Source organism: Maylandia zebra, linkage group LG22, assembly GCF_041146795.1.
Source record: "Maylandia zebra isolate NMK-2024a linkage group LG22, Mzebra_GT3a, whole genome shotgun sequence".
NCBI classification, from domain to species: domain Eukaryota; kingdom Metazoa; phylum Chordata; class Actinopteri; order Cichliformes; family Cichlidae; genus Maylandia; species Maylandia zebra.
This window is the reverse complement of record NC_135187.1, coordinates 15,071,056-15,090,554: the sequence shown is the minus strand read 5'-3', so window position 1 is coordinate 15,090,554 and position 19,499 is coordinate 15,071,056. Positions and strand designations below refer to the sequence as shown.

Sequence of the window (19,499 nt, the reverse complement as noted above, 5' to 3'; positions counted from 1 at the left end):
CTTAAAGGTAGAGATAGTGTCTGCATCCTGAAAATTGGAAGCTGATTCCACAGAGGAGGGGCCTGAAAGTTGAAGGCTCTGACTCCCATTCTACTTTTTCAATACTTTAGGAACCACAAGTAAAATCACAGTCTGAGCGCGCTCAGACTGCGGGGTGGAAGAAAGCGGTCCCACATATTTCTTTAATATGTGCATAGAAGGACATACCCTGGTGAAAAATGACTCCAAGATTTCTCACAGTGTTACTGGAGGCCAAAGTAATGCCATCCAGAATAAGTATCTGGTTAGATAACATATTTCTAAAAGGTTTTTATAGCCGAGTATAATAACCTCAGAAGCAGAAGATTAGAGGTCATCTAGGTCTTTATATCTTTAAGACATTCCTGCAGTTTAACTAATTAGTGTGTGTTAGCTGGCTTCATGGATAGACAAAGTTGGGTGTCATCGGCATAGCAGTGAGAATGTATGCTATGCCTAAACAATTTCTGGATCCCCCAAACCTTAGCTTAATAATGTAGCAGTTTGAAAAAAAATCTATTTTGCCACAGTGGTTTTGTTCAAATGTTTCTGCAAGTGAAAGGTCACATATTTGACTTTTAAACTGAAATCAATTGAATCAGTGAATTCATAAAGTGCCCAGCTGTAAGAAACATTTTTATTGTGTTGGTCAGTGTGGCCAAGACCTTCACCCAATCATTAAAGCTGTGCCCTGGGCAGTCTGAACTGGTGCAATATGTAACACTTATCCAGTTTTTCCTGCTGTGTTTGCTAGTTAATGAAGAAATCTGAACGAAATATGCAGTGCTCTGCGAACACACATGGAAATGCTTTGTGTGAAACAAAAACAGATACTTGGTGTGGCCGCCTTTGTCTTTCAACACAGCCTGAACTGACCGGATTTAAAAGTACCTTTGGCAGGCTAACTCGAGGTATGACCACAACACTTATTCATCACTTGAGTTCGGTGCTTTTTGTATACTTTAATAGGTCAGTGTAAAATGGGTTAACAACAACAAATAGATCAGACAAACTCTGAAAATTTTTCTGGTACAAGGACTGAAACGCAGTGAAAAAGCAGCCAATGTCCAAAGGAACACTTTTTAACCTAAAGCCAAGTGCATTTGAGTTTTTGTGACTTTTTGAGACTTCTGCATCACCAAAAAACATAAAAAAAACATGTTTAAGGAATAAATTGTAAAAAAAAAAAAAAAAAAAAAAGAAAAGAAAAAAGAAAAAAGAAAAGAATAAAAAAACAGCTTTAAAATAATGCTTTAAAAAAATTCTGGCAATTATTTATGTTTCAGGCTTTAAACTGTTAAAGACCTTCAGAAAGTCTGGAGAACTCTTATGCGCTTATGAAGCTTGTTGGAATCCATTGCACTGTTAGCAAGAAGCCTTGGAAGACATTTCAAAGCCTTCTTTTGTGTGTCTTCCTTATGGACTGGAAACACTGGGCCTAAATGTAGTTTTCCTGAGGCCTGGATGTGACTGGCGCCTTGTTCAATACACATGATCACAATAAACCGGCTTCCTGATGTGTTGCTGCTTTCCAGATCAATGGCTAAACACCACCTGAGGAATTGGATAAAATGTTCTATGTGAAGTAGTATATTGTTTTACTCTTATTGCTGCTTCTTTCAAATGAAGAAGAAAGATGAAGAGAGATAAAGAAGATGGGAGGGAGAAATAAACTGTAAGAGGATGGAAGAGAGGAGGAGAGAGAAGCTCTGCAGCATCTGGAATTGATTGCGACCGAGAGAAGCAGGAAACTGCTGCTACAGCCCCTCGAGCCTCTTCTGACACACACACACACACACCTGTGAGAACACACCTGCACACACGCTGCTGATTCTGCGCATCACACCTACACACATTCCCATGCACACACACACATGCACACAGAAACACACCTCTGCCTCTTCAACTCGTTCCTTTTAACCTTGCTGAAGCTCGGGCTCAAATCAGTAGCGATCTCCCTCTAAAATGTTCTTTGTCGGGTTTTTCCTACCATCAGTGTGGCTAAATTAGCCCTCAACTAGACTCTGTTACACTTCAAAGAGCAACACAGAGCCGAAATAATGAAAAATACCTGCGTGTGTGTTTGAGTACAATTCATTACAGTGATATTGATCTGCTCTGAGGAAAAAGCTCTGAGGTTACTGCAGCCGCAGCTGTTACATTATGGAGGCTAGAGCAGCGTTTTGATTTATGATGACTCATCAGGATTTTTCGGGAAAATTTAAAGGCTTTCTGTGTTTAAGCTGCATCTCTGTGAACCTGAACATGTTTCTTCATGCAGACACAAACTCTTAAAGAAGGGGGGAAAGAAAGATATTGTAAATCAGCTGACTCACTGGTGATCTGAATAATTGGCTTAATAACACGAAGGGTTAGAGCTCCTGATTTTGCTTGGGTGTTTAAAGTTTTATTTCTTTAAGGAGCATAACTACTGTGGTCCTTTTGTAAACACCTAATTCCTTTACACGAAACCTCAGAACTAATGAACACAAAAGTATACATAAACTGTAAAAAGTAAGGTGTTTCCAAAAATTTAGCTTTGCAACATGTGGTTATTACTGCAAGAGAGGACAATTTTAAACCAAACAATTATATTCAGAGAGTCAGAACTGTGAAAAAAAAAACCATAAACTAAACAGCAAGTAACCAGAAAAATTATAAGAAGGTTTATAACATGTAAATGTGTCATAAGTGAGCGAGAGGCCAGTGGAAGGATGGACCCAAAAGCAGACTCAGTACACTAGGAACTCAAACTTAAACTGATTTAATTAAAATAATTTAATTAATTTAATTATTCGATGGCAGAGCAGGACATTGTGGAAACTTCACAGGGACAGGATCCACTGCAACAGGAGGAAACAGGAGTGAAGGACTGGTGACAGAGGGAATCCAGGTTTGGAAGTAAGTGGAGAATGAACCAGAGGTGCGGACAATGGGCTGGAGTGCTCCGGTTTAATTTCGGATGGTGACAGACGAGTAGCAAAGGATGCTTAGGAGTTGCGGGTGTATTTGAACCCAGGCAGCTGAGCTGATCAGCCTCTCCATCTGAGGTTAGTCTACAGAGCTTAGACATACTTTGGGTCCTAACGTGGTACAGTTAGGTTACGTTATGTGGGCTATAGCTGCCAGGAGACAAAGGCACAGGACTGGAACTTATGTTGGGCCCCTCAACACTGAGAGAGAACAGCCCCTACGCAGGAATTGGATGTGTCCACCTCTGCAATTAATAGTAATTTCGTTTCTGGGTGCACCAGAATCTGAAGCAACCATTTCTAAATGAATCTGTTCACCTCAGCGCCGGTCCTTAAGACCAGATGAAAGGGACCATAGATGAGGTGAGTTGTATGTGTGTGAGGTGGTTAATTGGCTGTAGTTGTGGATAAAGTGAAGGACTGGTGACAGAGGGAATCCAGGTAGGTAGGGAGGTAAGTGGAGAATAAACCAGAGGTGTGGACAACAGGCTGGAGTGCACTGGTTTGTGCACTCCAGTCTCCAGCACTAGAGACAAGGAAAGTGGGGTGAATGTGCAGAGAGGGAGGCAGATTAAGTCTGAGCGCCATGGGACTGAACACAGAGTCTATTTCATAAGGTGGGGTGAAGGACCGGTGACAGAGGAAATTCAGGCTGGTTCGGAGGCAAGTGGAGAATGAACCGGAGATGCAGGTAACTGGAGAAATGAGAGGATGAGATTGCACACAAGCAAATACTTGAACTAGCTATGCATAGAGGCTGATTTACCGTTATGGTTTAGCTGATAATCTGGCAGAGAGTGAAGGTCTGCACCGGTAAGATTGCCGTGCTGATTGCTGGTGAGCTGCAGGTGGAGAGAGGTTGGCATGGACCGGGCGAGGAACCAAAGCTTCAGACAGGGAAACAACAGCACAGCCACATCACCGACACCCCAGATCATGACAAAATGATAACATATAAAAGGAGCTTGACAGACTCATGATGCTGATTCATGACAATGGAAACAACAACAAACATGAGCATCCAACATATTTGGAACCTTTATTGTGAAAATAATCTACTTTAGACTGTGTAAAATAGAGAGATCTGTGAGACTGGATTGTGTGGGAATGTGAAGTTTAAAAGAAAACAATTATGCACTCAGCCGCCATGGCATGTATGCACACTCACCAAGACTCCATTGCTCATGAAAAACCATGCTCGTGCTCAGTTTACTAAACAATATTTAGGCAAGCCTGTGAAATACTGGGAGCATACGGTCTGGTCAGATGAAACCAAAACTGAACTCTTTGGATGCCATAATACACTCTACATTTGGAAGTCAAAAGGAACTGCATGTCATCCCAAAACCCCCATTTCTTTGTACTTGATGATTTGATGGGTTGTTACCAATATCAGGTAAGAATTTAATGTCAAATGCACTTTTAGAAATATAATTACTTGGAAAATTAATGATTATTATTTTACACACTGTATACACTATCTACTATCTATACTATACTACTATTTGGATCAATTCACAGGGTTTATGTGAGTATAGAAATTCTGAGATGGTACAGAGAGTGACAGAGTGAAACAGTTGGTAAAGAAAAGCCTTTCCTGAGTGGAAGTCCATTTACTCCAGCACCTACTGTTTTGGACTTCAGGGCTGTGTTGATGCTACAGTTAATGTGAGCAATGACCGATATATCAGGCATAACCACAGCATTACTCCAGCACAGCCGTCTCCTCTTGCAATTAAGCGCATGCTCACAAACAGACAGTTATTGGGATAATCATGGTTCTAAGGTCCACAGGTGACTGCATGGGTCAGCCCTTTCAACGATGAGATATTTCAAAGACAATACAACAAATTAACAACCCATTCCACCCTCACATGCGGTAAGAGCCTGTTAAACAGTGGGAAACTGTATAGCAAATTTGCTGCCCTACGCAATCAGAGACAATAAATACAGCTGTGCATCCACTGGCTCTTCCACTGCTGCCCACTCGTGTAACAATCAGCCGCTGGATGCAAATCTGTATTTACTGGTTTTGATTGCATAGAGCAGAAAATTTCCTATGCTATCTTCCAAACAGCTCACACACGCAGTCCAGATGTACTGATCTTCATTCATAGAGACTTTCTGGAGGAGAAATAAACTGTTGCATGTCTGGGTTGTTTTTTTTACTGGTAATGCATGTGAATAATCTCTGCTAAAAATGACTGCCCATAGAGCACAAAGGCAAGAAGTCATTACTTAATCCATACCTCATCACGTGTGGAGAGAAACAGAGAAAGACTTTTGCAGTGCCACTGCAATGCAAGTAAGGGCTGCAGAGAGGTGCAACATGTAGTTTCTGATATGGAGCAGGCATGTGATGCACAGTAGAAACATATTCCTCACTCACAGACTCACACAGCCACGGGAAAACCCTTTAACTACATATTTATGCAAAAAAGACTGGTGGGTGCTCCCTCCTAAAAATGAGAAAATGACTGATCCTTCAAAGTGCATCAGCAGTTGTAGAGAGGTCTCTAAAAACAAATTGAAATATGAATATGGATCGAAGTATACTGCCTGTTCTGCCCCATCAGCTTTTCTCTTTTTTAAGAAACATTGCAGCACTACAGACCTACATTTCCTCTTTACACTGCTGCATAGTGCACCACTCTGTCTTTTAAACCCATGTAAAATTGCTCTGAGCAGAGAAAAAACAGATTATTGGAAAACGGATATTTGTGCTGCTGATCATTTCTCTTCTATGCGCACTACTCTAATAAATACGCTGTCATTTTAATTAAAAAGGCAAAAAAAGAGAGAGAAAGAAGCAAAGCCAGAAAATATGCAACAAGAAATGCAAGAAAAAACCCCACTGCTGTGTTATGATGTTCATAAAGCAGAGAAAATGGTTTTAAAATGACATTTATTTTCTAGATTAAGCTTTTTCTCACTTGGCTTCAGGGTTTGGTGTGTATCAGTCATGAAAAAGCTGCAGAAGCCATCCCTGGAAGAAACCATCAGTGGTGTCCTGTCTCAACTAAGTCAGATGTTTTGTGACCCATCAATCCATCCGAACCTCCTCCTGTCTGCACATTTTCTGGCTATGTAACGTCACATCAATTCTGATTGAGGTCACTTCACTGTAAACTTGGTTTTCAGCACTTCCTGATTTTCTGGACAAGCCGACTTGGTTTAAGGCTCAACTTACAGGAAGTCTTCCTTTTTAAAAATATGAATCGAAGTGTCACTTGTCGTGCCTTAAACTTTTATTAACGCCTGACTTTAAGTGACTTTATTTTCTTTCAAATGTGGGTCTGCGTGTTTGACAATAATTCTGTTTCATTTTGACTTTGCTGCAGAGACACAAAGAGTCAAGGCTGCCTGCAGGCTGTTCTTCACACAAAGGTCAGGAGTCGCAAGAGCTTTCTTGTTCCCAGATTTTAGTGACAAGCAGCAAGGTTTGGACCAAAAAAGTAAGGAAAAGAACTGTGTGGAATAGATTGCAATAACTGGTATGTCTCTTTTAACTGCATTTGGAAGCAACAGTAGCTCAGCAAGGTGATAAAGAAAACAGTAATCCGGCGATAATTTATGAATCAGCAGGATGTTGTAATGACACATAGATGCACAGACATGACACGGGTGATAGAGCAATGGAGGCTTTACCAGCTGAATAAATTGTGACTGACAAATGTAATTTTTTTCCTACTCGCATTTATCAAGCTATTTCGTAGGCACTTTAGAGCCCAATGAAGTCCGTTCTCCCGGAGTACACACACACACACACACACACACACACACACACACACACACACACACACACACACACACACACACACACACACACACACACACACACACACCCACCCAGTGATCTGTATTGGCAGCATACATCTTCATTAGTGTCATATCTCTGTTCCTCTCACACTCTGTGGCTCCAGTTTCTTTTGTTTTTTCCTCATGAATGTTAAAATCTCTGAGCATTAACACTCTGTCACATTTAAGCGTAATGACTGAGAGAACCTCGGAGGATTGTTTAGTCAAAATTCCAGTTAATCGTGGATACGCTCGCTTAAACTCACGCAGGAAAACATTCTTGAGAGAGCGAAAAGAGAGAGACACAAATGATGAATATGGCTCTATTTCCATTTTATTGCAATAAGTAAAATTTATGGCAACAATTCTTTTTTGACCGATGTTGCGTTTGAAGGCAGATAGCTCAGGCACAAAACAGCAGATTACGTCTATAGATATGATCTTTCAAATGATTTGCTAAGAGGACAAAAAGCTTTCTCTTTTTTTGCCTTTGAAAGAAAGAGCTTTGAGCGGTTTCACGAGGGACAGGAGGTAACGGATAAGCCTCTTGACAGACTAACATTGTCCCGCTCCGTGTTTCATTAAAAAGTGAAGCTTTCTGCAGCTTTCACAACCAAATAGCTTTCCACAGAAACTGCCAATTATCATGTCAGACATTAGAATAAGACTTCAAATAGACACACATCAGTGCTCACACAGCACAAAATCAGACCAGAAAATATGGCAGGAAACTGGCAGATAAAAAAACCCAAACTAATACGTAAATGACCAGTATAGTGGATTTTTTTTCTTGTTTTACAGTGGACTCTGTGTTCATATTAAAGTCAATCTGGAGGTCCATGCCACGAATAGCTCTGGCTTAACACTGTATACAGTGTTACTTGACTGATAAATGTACTGATAGTAAAAAGAAAAACAATTGCTTCATATCTGAGTTTGCTGCATTTAGAAAATATGCTGTGCCATAATCACTTTTTCTTTTTTTTGTTTTCTTGTTAGATGTGGTAGTCATAAAAACACTCCCAATATAATACTATCATGAAAATATATTACTGTATCACGATATAGAAATCCAGCCTGAGATAAATATAAATCTATGTTATTATACATATATTATACATTATATTAGACATGCCCTAACCCTAAAATGCAGACAGAAGGAATTTATTGACTGTTTATTTGCTGACTTTATGTTGATATTAGTGCTTATGTGTGTGTGTATTATTATTTTTATTCGGTTTTATGTGTGCTGAGTGCTAAATCTGTGATGTTGCGGTGACAACCGGTCAGAAAGACCAAATTAGAGGCTTCCAGGGGTTCACACAGGTGGTTCTACTCCTTTAGACAGAGGGCTCTGGGTTGGGTCGGGATGGGTCTTTTTGTACATGGTTTATGCACTGCCTGCCTCGTATTATTATTCTAAAATATCGTAGAGAGTAGAAGGTACTGCTGTAGACCTCTGGTGCTGAAACATGGACGAAACGCAAACCCTGAACAGTTAAAACTGTGGCCACTCTTCTGCCTTGGTAGCATATTGGAATTGCTTAAGATGTGAAACAACAGCTGTGCTGCTGAACCGGCTTCTCTTTGATCCTCACTAGTCCTTGAACACAGCCAGAGTTTCTTCCTATAAGTTGGTCACAATTATTGTGCTCTCTTCTCAGTATTTTTTTTAAAATCCAATCAGAAGATCAGTTTTGCTCGAGGGCTTTACATGAAAACACCAAACTCCATTTGAAGACTCAAAGGCTCTTCCTGATTTCAGGTTGTTTTTCTTTTCATCATCTCTGGCTGTTGTGAATTTAATGTGGCAGTTCTCGATGTGATTCAGACTTTTGTTGAGAACGAAGAGGAGACATTTGGTCAATATTTCAGCACCAGAGTGCATCGCCGAACACTTAGATTCTACTATGAACTACTGTAGCCTACTATAGCCACAAGCTAGTTTACCTATTCTTATATAAAAGCACTTCCTCTTATGAATTATAACCTAAAACCTTTTCTTTCAAAGATAGAAGCACAATGAAAGAGTTTAGATTCAGGTAGACGATGCCTTGTATGTAGAAATAACCTCTTTCTCATTTTTCTACTACAATGATTCAAAGAAACAACAAAACAACAAATATGCTGATGCAACACAGGCTGTTGTCCTACACCACAAAATACTGTTAAAAATGACACTTTCAGTATGTGTTTTGTCATTTTTCTTAATATATTTGTGAACGCATCTACACCACACCTTTTTTAGAGTAAATAAAAACTATTTTGCGTAAATAAGCACCGATGTGACTTTGGAGTCTCATTTCTACAAGTGATGATGATGGTGATGGTGATTTGGGGTGCTCATTGTCTTTTTATGCTTTTTGTTATCATCCTCATCATCCTCTCTCCTCTGGTTTATTCTCAAAGCTGATTATTTGCTGAAGGTTTGCTGCAAAAATTTAAACCCAGAGAAGCCGAAGCATGGCAGCTGCTTTATTTCTTCATTGCTGCTATAGCTTTGTTCATTAACCATAGGCTGAGTCGAACCTGGTAGTACATTTCTGAGTCTTGATTACTATTGGTTTAGTTTTTCAGGACTAGTTTTGATGAAAAACCTGAATCCGAAATCCCATTATGCAGCTGATTCGTGTGCTTCTTCCTCTTCTTTGTTTTAGCTAGGGCTCCTGTCTCTTTTGTTCTCTTTGTTCTGTTATTTGAGTAACTGTATTTCTATCAATAAAAGTTTGTTGAAGGGCAGCAGTGCTTTAGCATCTCACATGTTTCTGTGGAACCAGCTCCTGGTTTGGATTCAGGAGACAGACACCCTCTCTAATTTTTAGATTAGGGTTAGGGCTGGATCAGGTGAGCCTGAATCCTCCCTTTGTTGTGCTGACATAGGCTTAGGCTTTTCGGGACTTCCCCAACAGATCGTAGCAGATGGCCATCCATCCCCGAGCCTGGTTGTGCCGGAGGTTTCTTCCTGTTAAAAGGGAGAGTTTTCCCTACCCATTGTCACCTGTGAGTGCTTGCTTAAAGGGGGTTATTTGATTGTTGGTGTTTTTCTATTATTGTAGTGTCTTTACCTTATAATATAAAATGCTTTGAAGTGGCTCTTGTTGTGATTTGGTGCTATATAAATAAAATTGAAATGTTGGGTTTCATTGAGCCATGAATTTAGGCACCTAAATAATGATGGAGCGGAGGAATATAATTGATTTATTTTCTGGTGCTTCCTTTGTTTAGAACTGTCCCTCTGAGGCTTTTTTGAGACCTGAAATGGCCTGTTAGGAACAATATAATGAACAAGATAACACTGGGCATTTTGTTTCACTTTCTAAGGCTTGGTCAAAACGTGGTGTCAACATTATGAAAGCACAGAGCCGTCATGTTTGCACGTTATGCGTTTGGTCAGTCTTCTCCAACCTTTTGCGTGCAAATGGTGCAGGAAATTCATCAGAAATCTTTCAGTCATGCGTATTGATGAGGCACCATATCAGCCGCATGCAGTTATTTATAGCCACAGTTTTTGCTTTTGGGCCTGTAAAAAAAAAAAGTATTCCCCCTTTAAATATTCGTCTCACGCTGTGTGTCTGAATGTTTTGACATCTCACTCTGAGTTGTTTTGCCTTCGAGACAGATTAGTGGGCCACTGAATTGAAAACAAGCACAGCGACCCCAGTAAATAAGTTCAAGTAGTTTTGATGAAATCTGTTTGATTACAGTCATTCTTCTATGCTGCCTGTTTGTTTTTTTTTATGAATACCTCCTCAGACACTGTCGTATCAGAAACAGCTTTGTTTGGCAGAAATTCATCAGGACAATGCCCTCTCCTACTGTTCACAGCCGCGAACGTTTCCCCTTTATCACAGCAAAATGTCACGAACTGAGATCTCTGATTTATTTCGGATGGGGTCTTTACTCAGTCAACCAAAGACTAACTAGCTAATTAGATCTCAGGCTACCTGCTGTGTTTGCCTTTGAGGAAGGCAGTAGTATAATAACATGGAGTGGGCACAGATTTTGGGGGTGATAAAGCTTGAGCAAGTGTGCAGCTGCATATCTGAATGCCTCCGTGTAATGATGCGTGTACATGTGAGGTTGGGAGAATGTATTAGACAATCTGTGTGTGAGCTTTAAAAAAAAAAGGATGTTTTTTCTTAATGAGTTTGTGTGTGCGAAATAAAACCAAAAACAAAATGTGGTTTGTGTTGAATGTGTTTGCAATAAGATGCTTTATTACCTACTCAGGTGTTCAATCACAGCTGATAGGTTTAAGGGAAGAGAGACCCGTTCCCATTGTTTTCTGTCATACAGTGAAAGCTTGACGGAGCTACAATGGCCTAATTTTCTGCTTAACTTTGTAAATTATAACAAGTTCCGCTTTAGTGCTATACCAGTCAGAAAAACAAACAAAAACAAAACAAGGCTTATGTTGCAAATGCAATAAATTGTCAGTCTTTCTTTTAAATGCGTTTCTTAGTACATCATTTTAATATTGTAGAGAACCCAAACATATTCTGCGAGCAGTCTTTGGTTCAAGTTGAATGATTTTAGTCAGTGGCGGGGTTGGGGTTTCTTTGCCAAGCCCAAATAAACTCACTTGTACAGCTCAGAATAGGTTCAAGTTAATGCATTCCCATTCGCGCACACTCATATTCAGACTCCTCAGAATGCAGAAGCCAGTGATCAAGCCACTGACCTGCTAATTTATTGACCACCAGATGTATCTTGTAAGCCACTGCCATCGTGCACACATGTGGCACAGTGGTGCAGTGATTAGCGAACAAAAACGCATATGAGGCTAAACTGGCAATTCTTAATTAGTCATAGGTGTGAGTGTGAATGTCCTTTCTGTCTCTCTGTGACAGACTGGCAACCTGTCTGGATGCATAGACGGGTGCCGCATTCTCAAGGCACGAGTCTCAATATTAGAAGCAGGTGTATGCCTTATACTGTCATCACTGCCACCCTGCTGCATCTGACTGAAGCATCCTGATGCCAGGCTGAGCATGCATGACGCATGATCCCGCATGATCCCTTGCATGACCATCTGACTGTTCTTGGTGGAAGTGACTTGACAGAGCTATCGAGATGAAGTTCTCTAACCTGTACGACAACCCGGCCTGTGGCAGTTTGAGTGTCGCCTCCACATTGCCAGAGATCACTAGCATATCCAGACACTTCCTTGGCCAGCATTTAGTGTTGATATCTCTCCCACTGAATATGCCTGGGTAATTTTGGGCTGGCATGTTCATTAGAGGCAACCAGAACCCATTGCAGCTGGATGCTGCATATATCTATGAATGGAAAGAAATTGCTCAACAACAGATCTGCAGTCTGTGCTCAGACAGGTGACTGCTTGCACCTGTTTGAGGTAATACTGTCAAGCACCGTCATTATAACAGTCTTGTACTATACATACAGTGTATATATGTGTTTTGTTTGTTTCTTTCTTTCTTACTACTATTGTACATCAGTAAAGTGCAGGAGCCCATTTTTCCAACTAGATAAAAGTCTAATACAACCCAAGAAAACAGCTTAGCCATGAATCACACTTTGTAATATCTGTGTTCGGATATTACAAAGTCATTTTATTAAAAAAATGGCCTATTAAGGTTAAATGTGAGCTAAATATGATATTGTAGTCCATTCGTAAGAGTGTTTTGAAGTGCTTATTTTACTAGTTGACCTCTGTGAGGCAAACATACAAAATGCTGTATGCTATCTGTGAGGCTCATATGCATTTTTTAAAATCCAAATCAAATCAAAACAAAGCTTTTATGCAATGAAAGGTTCATTAAAACAATGTAAACATGCATTTCAAAACAATTCTATGGGGCAACTGTTGCCAAGTCATGATGATGTCATAGGCTCCATTCCCCAAATTCCACAGTTAGATTTGATTTTGTGATCTGAACACTTCAAGACAAACTTCAGACAAAAAAACTAAGAAAAACAGTCACAAAACTCAAGATGAGTGAAGAAGGCCAGCCGCCATACAAGTCGAGCTCAGTGTATAATGAACTCCGTTCGGAGGGACAATTTTGTGATGCAATCATCAAAGTGGAGGATGTTGAATTTCCGGTCCACAGGGTCATCCTGTGTAACTGTACGCCGTACTTCAGGTGAGTTGCTTACCTGATAATGTGAAGGACAGTTGACTGGTTTATACCTGTGAAAAATGTAATTCATGTACTTAGTCTGTGAAACAGTGCCAACAAAAAGGAACAGGTTGAATCATAAAACTTTTGTGATAGAAAGACTTTGTCACGGTCAACTGACAGATACACCCAAAACATAATGCAAACATTTGCAGATTTCATCTTTACCTTCACAGAGATTCCACTTCAGTAAATGTGCCATTTAAAAAGCACTGTGAATCACTTGGTGATTATATGAACTAAATTCAGACTGTGTTGAACTGAAGTCTAATTTATGTGTTTTATTAAGTTACAACATTTTGATGCACTCTTATCAACCCAATAAAACACACCAGGCTTACTGATACTAAAAAGATTGAACTCTGTTATAAAGTCATACGCTGAGCAAAAGTTTATAGATGAGTTTTTGTTCATTTGTTTATTTGTTTGTTAAGCCATTTAATGCTGATCTATGAATCATTCAAGCATAAAAAGGACACCTACCATAACTCGAAGGATGAACCATTATTGTTTCTACACATAACACACAACTTAGTGAAGAACCAGCGTTAAAGACAAAACAAGGAGTAGCACACATAAAAAAGTAATGATCTACAGCAGATGAACAGTATCCGAAAGTCATGTCCTTAAGAAGTCCAGCAAATTCCTGACACAAAACCATTTAATCCATCTACTTATCATGAAACCTCATCAGAAATGGTTGTGGAAGGAAAACAGAGACTGTAATTAAGCAACATGCACTGGAACTTCCATAAGGAAAGGAAACAGACTGAGGTATGCCAAATTATGCAATAACTAGACTAAAGATCAGAGCAAACTGGCCTTATGGAGTTGATTTCAACATTTGTCATAGAGGTACAACAGTGAGTGTCTAGAGTTAACTTTAAAACACGGTGGAGGCTCTGTCGTGGTGTGGGACTGCATTGTGTTTGGCAAAAGCTTCATAAACATGGTGCCAATGTAATAAAGACATTGAAAACCCAACAATCAAGCGCACTAAACATGTACAAACTCTGTTTTGGAGTTATATACTCTATGGCAATATGGACTAGACATTACAAGACTATCACAGTAATCACATAGCAACACATGTAATTAGGAAATCATTTCCATTCCTGTCAACAGATTTTATATATTTATCTTGCTTGTGCATGACATAGTTTATTATCTTGTTGCCTCCACACCTTTTAATATTCTCTACTCTGTCTCCATCTCTACCCTCAGGGCTCTTTTCAGCCGCTGGAGCAACCCAGACAAACAGGTCTTCAACATACCTGGCGTGTCTCCTGAGATGATGGGACTCATCATTGACTTTGCATACACCGGCTCAGTTTCCATAACGGAGGAAAATGTAGTGGAACTTCTCATGGCAGCTGATCAATTCAATGCAATGGACATTGTGAAACTCTGCTCTGACTTTCTCGGGGAGCAACTGTGCCCAGAGAACTGCGTTGACATTTGGCAGTTCACAAAAGTATGCTTATCACCCGAACTACGCGCCAAGGCCTACCACTACATCATCAATAACTTTAAGCAGGTTGTTCTTGAGGAGGAGTTCCTGCAGCTAACTGTGGAGGAACTTGCTGACATCCTTGATAGAGACGACCTCAATGTGCAGTTGGAGACCACTGTGTATGAAGTGCTTACAAAGTGGATTAGCCATGTACCTGCAGAACGGAAACAACACCTCACCGCTCTGTTGCCCAAGGTCTATAAACTTTCATTACTACATTTAGTTTGGACTTAAATCTTCAGCATTTAAGTCATAGATTGAGTCGATCCATCTGGGTATAAGGATGCTTTAATATCTCAAGATGTTGCTCTTTTCAGCTGTAGCCAAACCACATTTAAGAAATTCTCTTCAAGAGCATTAAAACCGTATCAGATCTCTACACACATGCTATAGAATAAATTATATTTATTAAGTATAGTTGCTAGGGCTATGACTAAAAACTGTCCCTGCTGACGAAAAGGCTAATGGTGTCTGACTTTGGTCGCTCTCTTGCTAGCAATAAGAAAATTAAACAACATTAGGAGCATTATCCTAAAGAAGCTTGAGTTTACTAAAACTGATGTAGTTGAAATTCATAGTCATATTCTCTTCTGTCATCTCTCTGTAGGTCCGACTGGGATTGATGACGTCAGACTACCTAAAGGACAATGTGCTGTCTAGTGAGCTGGTGGGGGCCAATTCTGAGTGCGTGTCCATGATAAGTAATGTCATCTTAGACATACATGGTCTAGGAAGCAGACCCTTCATGTCTGGCTTGTGTCACCCTCTTGCTCGTCCCCGCCTGCCTCATTCCATCCTGCTGGCCATTGGGGGGTGGAGTGGTGGTGATCCAACTAACGGCATCGAGGCCTACGATTGCCGGGCTAACCGCTGGGTCAACGTAACGAACAACCTCGAGTGTCCTCGTGCTTATCATGGAGCCGCCTTCCTCAACGGGTACGTCTACTTCATTGGTGGCTTCGACAGGGTGGAGCATTTCAGCAGCGTCCGTAGGTTTGACCTGACCACTCGCGCCTGTAATGAGGTGGGGCCCATGCACTCCTGCCGCTGCTATGTGAGTGTGACTGTGTTGAACGGGTTCATCTATGCCCTGGGAGGCTACGACGGGCATGTACGACTCAGCAGTGCAGAGCGCTATCAACCTGAAATCAACCAGTGGAGTCTTATTGCACCGATGCACGAACAGAGGAGCGACGCCAGCTGCACAACACTTAACAACCGGGTGGGTGAAGTAAAAGAGTAGCAGAGAAATAGAGTAGGGTCTCAGGCACACAGGCCTAGAGACCTGTCAGCAACCTTTGGTAACAACCAGTAGCTAGGGAAAAATGTGTACTCCTCAGCTGGTTAGGCAGTGATTGTATGAAAGACTCTACAGATTTCTACAGCAAATAGTTTGTGAGTATTTGCAGACAAGTCAGAGTACTCCATGCAAACCTCAACAGTCTGCTTACGACCAAAGGAAACACAAGGAGGCTTGTGGTGCAACACCTTCCTGGTTACAATTTCACAGTAGTGACAGCCATCAACCTCCAGCAACCACTTGCCAACCAGTCAGGGAATACACATTTTTACAGTGAAGCGAGGTGCAAGATAGGTCACAAACTGGTTTCTATGTTCATGTTTTCAAATTTAAAAGTATAGTTTAAAAAGTTGAAAAATATACTAATATATATCTATTTTGTTTCTAACTGATCACAAGTGCATCTTTGCATTTATGTACAGTACTTTAGTTGAGTTGACTTGTCAACTAAAATATAACAGATATTAAAAAAATAGTAAAACACATCATTATTTTATTATATTAAGATCCCAGATTACAATTATATATCTGCATTCCTGAACAGAAAAATTAGACTTATTGATTGAATGTTATGTTTGATTCATTTCTGGGTTTCTGACTGAAAGAAGTCCCACATACTCAGGTAAAATTTGGGTGCATAAACATGTTTTTATGACAGGTAATTGTAAAACACACACATTTGTTATTACACATTTGTATTTTTCAGTTGGACACTTGGGTACTGAGTATCGGTCTTACTTCACAAATGATGTGGAAACATTTCACTTACAGGTAACATTGTTTCCAACTGAAATCTAAGAAATGTAAAGATATTTAATGTCCCTTTTTTGTTTTCAGATTTACATTTGTGGTGGATTCAATGGCAACGAGTGTCTACAGACAGCTGAATATTACAACCCAGAGAGCAACCAGTGGACGATGATCAGTCCCATGAACAGCCGCCGCAGCGGGATAGGTGTCATTGCATATGCGGATCATGTCTTTGCAGTAAGACCACAAAGTAGTGCTGACACTCACGTAACATACAAATCAAATCTGTAACGTGCTTTGATCAGCAAGGCTTAACACAGATTTGGCTGACACAGAATTTTGTTAACTTTGTTTTGTATTTATCAATGATCAGACTCCTATCCTGACCACAGGTTCAGAGAAGGCATTCTTACTCATTCTATGTATTAATTTAACCGATTAATGTTTCTGCCTCAATTTTTTTTTTCATGTGCCTCATTCCCAGAATGTTGTGTCTTTAATGATTTCACTGATGATTTCACATTTCACTCAGTACAACAGAAATACTTATTCAAAACCAACATTGTCATCCTCATCGTTCCATAGAGGACATATGTTAGAGACAATTTCAAACTCATCCTGCAACACCTTTAGAAAAATGAGGGAATAAGCCAAGTGATTAGAACTCATCCTCTGGGGACGGTAGGCATTTTAGCTATAAATTTTATCTTGCTATTTGCCTTAAAACCACTTATTTAGTTGTTTTGCAGCTGCACCCTTTGGTAAAGAGCAAAGATTTTAGTCTCACCTTCTGAGACACCCTTCTTTATTTAGCTAGCTACCGTTTAGTATTTATTTTCTATTCAGACTAAGTCTCTAATCAAATAAAGGAAAAGTTATTATCAGCAGAATGCAGTGACCTTACCCTGGTGCTGACCTCAGGGTCTTTGATCAGGCTTTTAGGCCCCAAGGCCTGTCAGGGCTACTTTAATCTGTTATAGGAAGAAAGGACTGGAACTCAATGTTCCTTTTTGGACTAAAGGCAAAAGAGCTGTGAAGACATTTATACTGAAAACACAAATACTTTTTGTCGAGGGCTATTCATCTTTGTTGATAATAGCGTGGTGTTACGTCCCCCCCACCATGGCGGAGGCAAAGGTAGGAAGGAGACAGCAACACTGGACAACCACAATCAATGAAGGAGGAATCTACAACCAGTGTATAGGGTACCCCGGCTTACCTGTCCAGCCTCCCACCACACACAACATAAAGATGCCTGTTCGCAAATGTTTGTCAAAGCAGAAGCCAGCAGCCACCAGCTGGCCAGGGAGCGGCTCCTTGTAGTGTTCCTTGGAGTGTGGTTGGCCAACTGAGCCCAGTCCAGCCAATAGACACCTGCCAATCAACTTCGAACTGGCCAATCAGAGGAGGCCTGACGCCTGAAAGATGAATAGAACACAAAACAGGGTACAAAAGCAAAGCCACACCCCTTGGCACGTAACAGTGGTGTGATAGACAACAGTGCTTTAATAGCTGTAGTTGAGGCTTGAGTGAAAAAAGGTCTCATACAGACTTCCTCAACAGCTGGCTTCTACTTTATTTTACTTTCTCCTTTTAATTCAGAAGTCATTTTCACACACCACTGCACCCTGATCTTTTCTAGACATTCCCAACAAATGTGGGCCTGTGAGGATGCAAATACTGGGACGTTAATGGGCCTTTTTTAAACAATTTTTATGTGTAAACTCCATATAACAGCATGAGAATATGTCAGGTAGCTGTTCGCTTTATCCAGGTAAAACCCTAAACCAATCAGAGTATTTCAAGTAGTCAGATCACACCTAAGGTAAACAATCTCCTTGTATCTGCTACATATTAAGGGAAACTTTGGACAGTATTGCAACTTAATTCTTCAGTCATTTTCTGGAGTATCTGTGCAAAAACAGCTAAAGACATATAGCAGGTACATTTTCTTACAGGGGTACGGTGAAGCTGGTTACACTTACATTCAATCATTTGACCCACGTATTTACTTTTAGGTTGGTGGCTTCGATGGAAACAACCGTCTGCGCACCGCTGAGGCTTACAACCCACATTCCAATACGTGGAACCTCGTGTCCTCTATGCTGACCCCCCGCAGCAACTTTGGCATTGAGGTAATTGACGATCGCCTCTTTGTCGTCGGGGGTTTCAACGGCTTCACCACCACTTCGAACGTTGAGTACTACGACACTTTAACCAATGAGTGGTATGAGGCGTGCGACATGGAGATTTTCCGCAGCGCCTTGAGCTGCTGTGTGGTGTCCGGACTTTGCAACATGACTGAGTACACCTTTCCTCGTGACTTCCTGCCACTTGCCAATGTGCCAGAAGAAGCAATGGAGTCAGCAGAGTCCACATAACATCTTTAAAGTGCTGTACTGCCATGTGTTAACATCTGAGTCTCCAACATGAAGGACTGAAATAAATCTTTAGAGCATTAAACTGCTGGTGAACTGGACATTTTTTGTAGGTATCTCAAAAACCTTCAGTAGGAGAGCCTGCACTGTAGATACTGGGTTTTATTAAGAGAATGCAATTGCAACAATAACAAATTGAAAAGATTTTTTCATTCCCTGTAATGTATGGCTGCTGAGTAGCCATACCAGACATGCACACAGGGTGACTAGATCACAATAAGGCGCATGTCGGACTTTTCAACTCTTGCTAGGTAAACACAATAAGAATAAAGGGAAGTTTTCACTCCCCCTTGTTATTTCAGCTGCGCTTCTGTCTGGTAACAGTCTATAGGTTTGAGTAAGGATGTATCCATAGGTCTTTTTGGAGCACTAGCTGACAATTTATGAATCTTTAGCCAAATATCACACAAATATACTGTGTCGCTTCACACCATTTTTTCTCTTATGTGAAACTGAAAAATAACTCTATTTCTCAGTATATCTGTCATCTGCTTTGTGGTATTTTCCACTATATTGCACAGAATGATATATTTGTTCATGATAAAAGCACCAACTTTATATGTACTG

General features: G+C 40.5%; 1 protein-coding gene across 1 annotated transcript; it reads left to right on the top strand.

The window, feature by feature from the left end:
* The first annotated feature begins 12,638 nt into the window (after nt 1-12,638).
* Nucleotides 12,639-18,957, top strand: LOC112430260 (kelch-like protein 10). The gene is made up of 5 exons (XM_076879520.1): nt 12,639-12,895; nt 14,156-14,639; nt 15,052-15,666; nt 16,582-16,731; nt 18,513-18,957. The coding sequence occupies exons 1-5, from the start codon at nt 12,744-12,746 to the stop codon at nt 18,873-18,875; spliced, it is 1,764 nt and encodes a 587-aa protein (XP_076735635.1). The 5' UTR covers nt 12,639-12,743; the 3' UTR covers nt 18,876-18,957.
* Nucleotides 18,958-19,499: the final 542 nt, after the last annotated feature.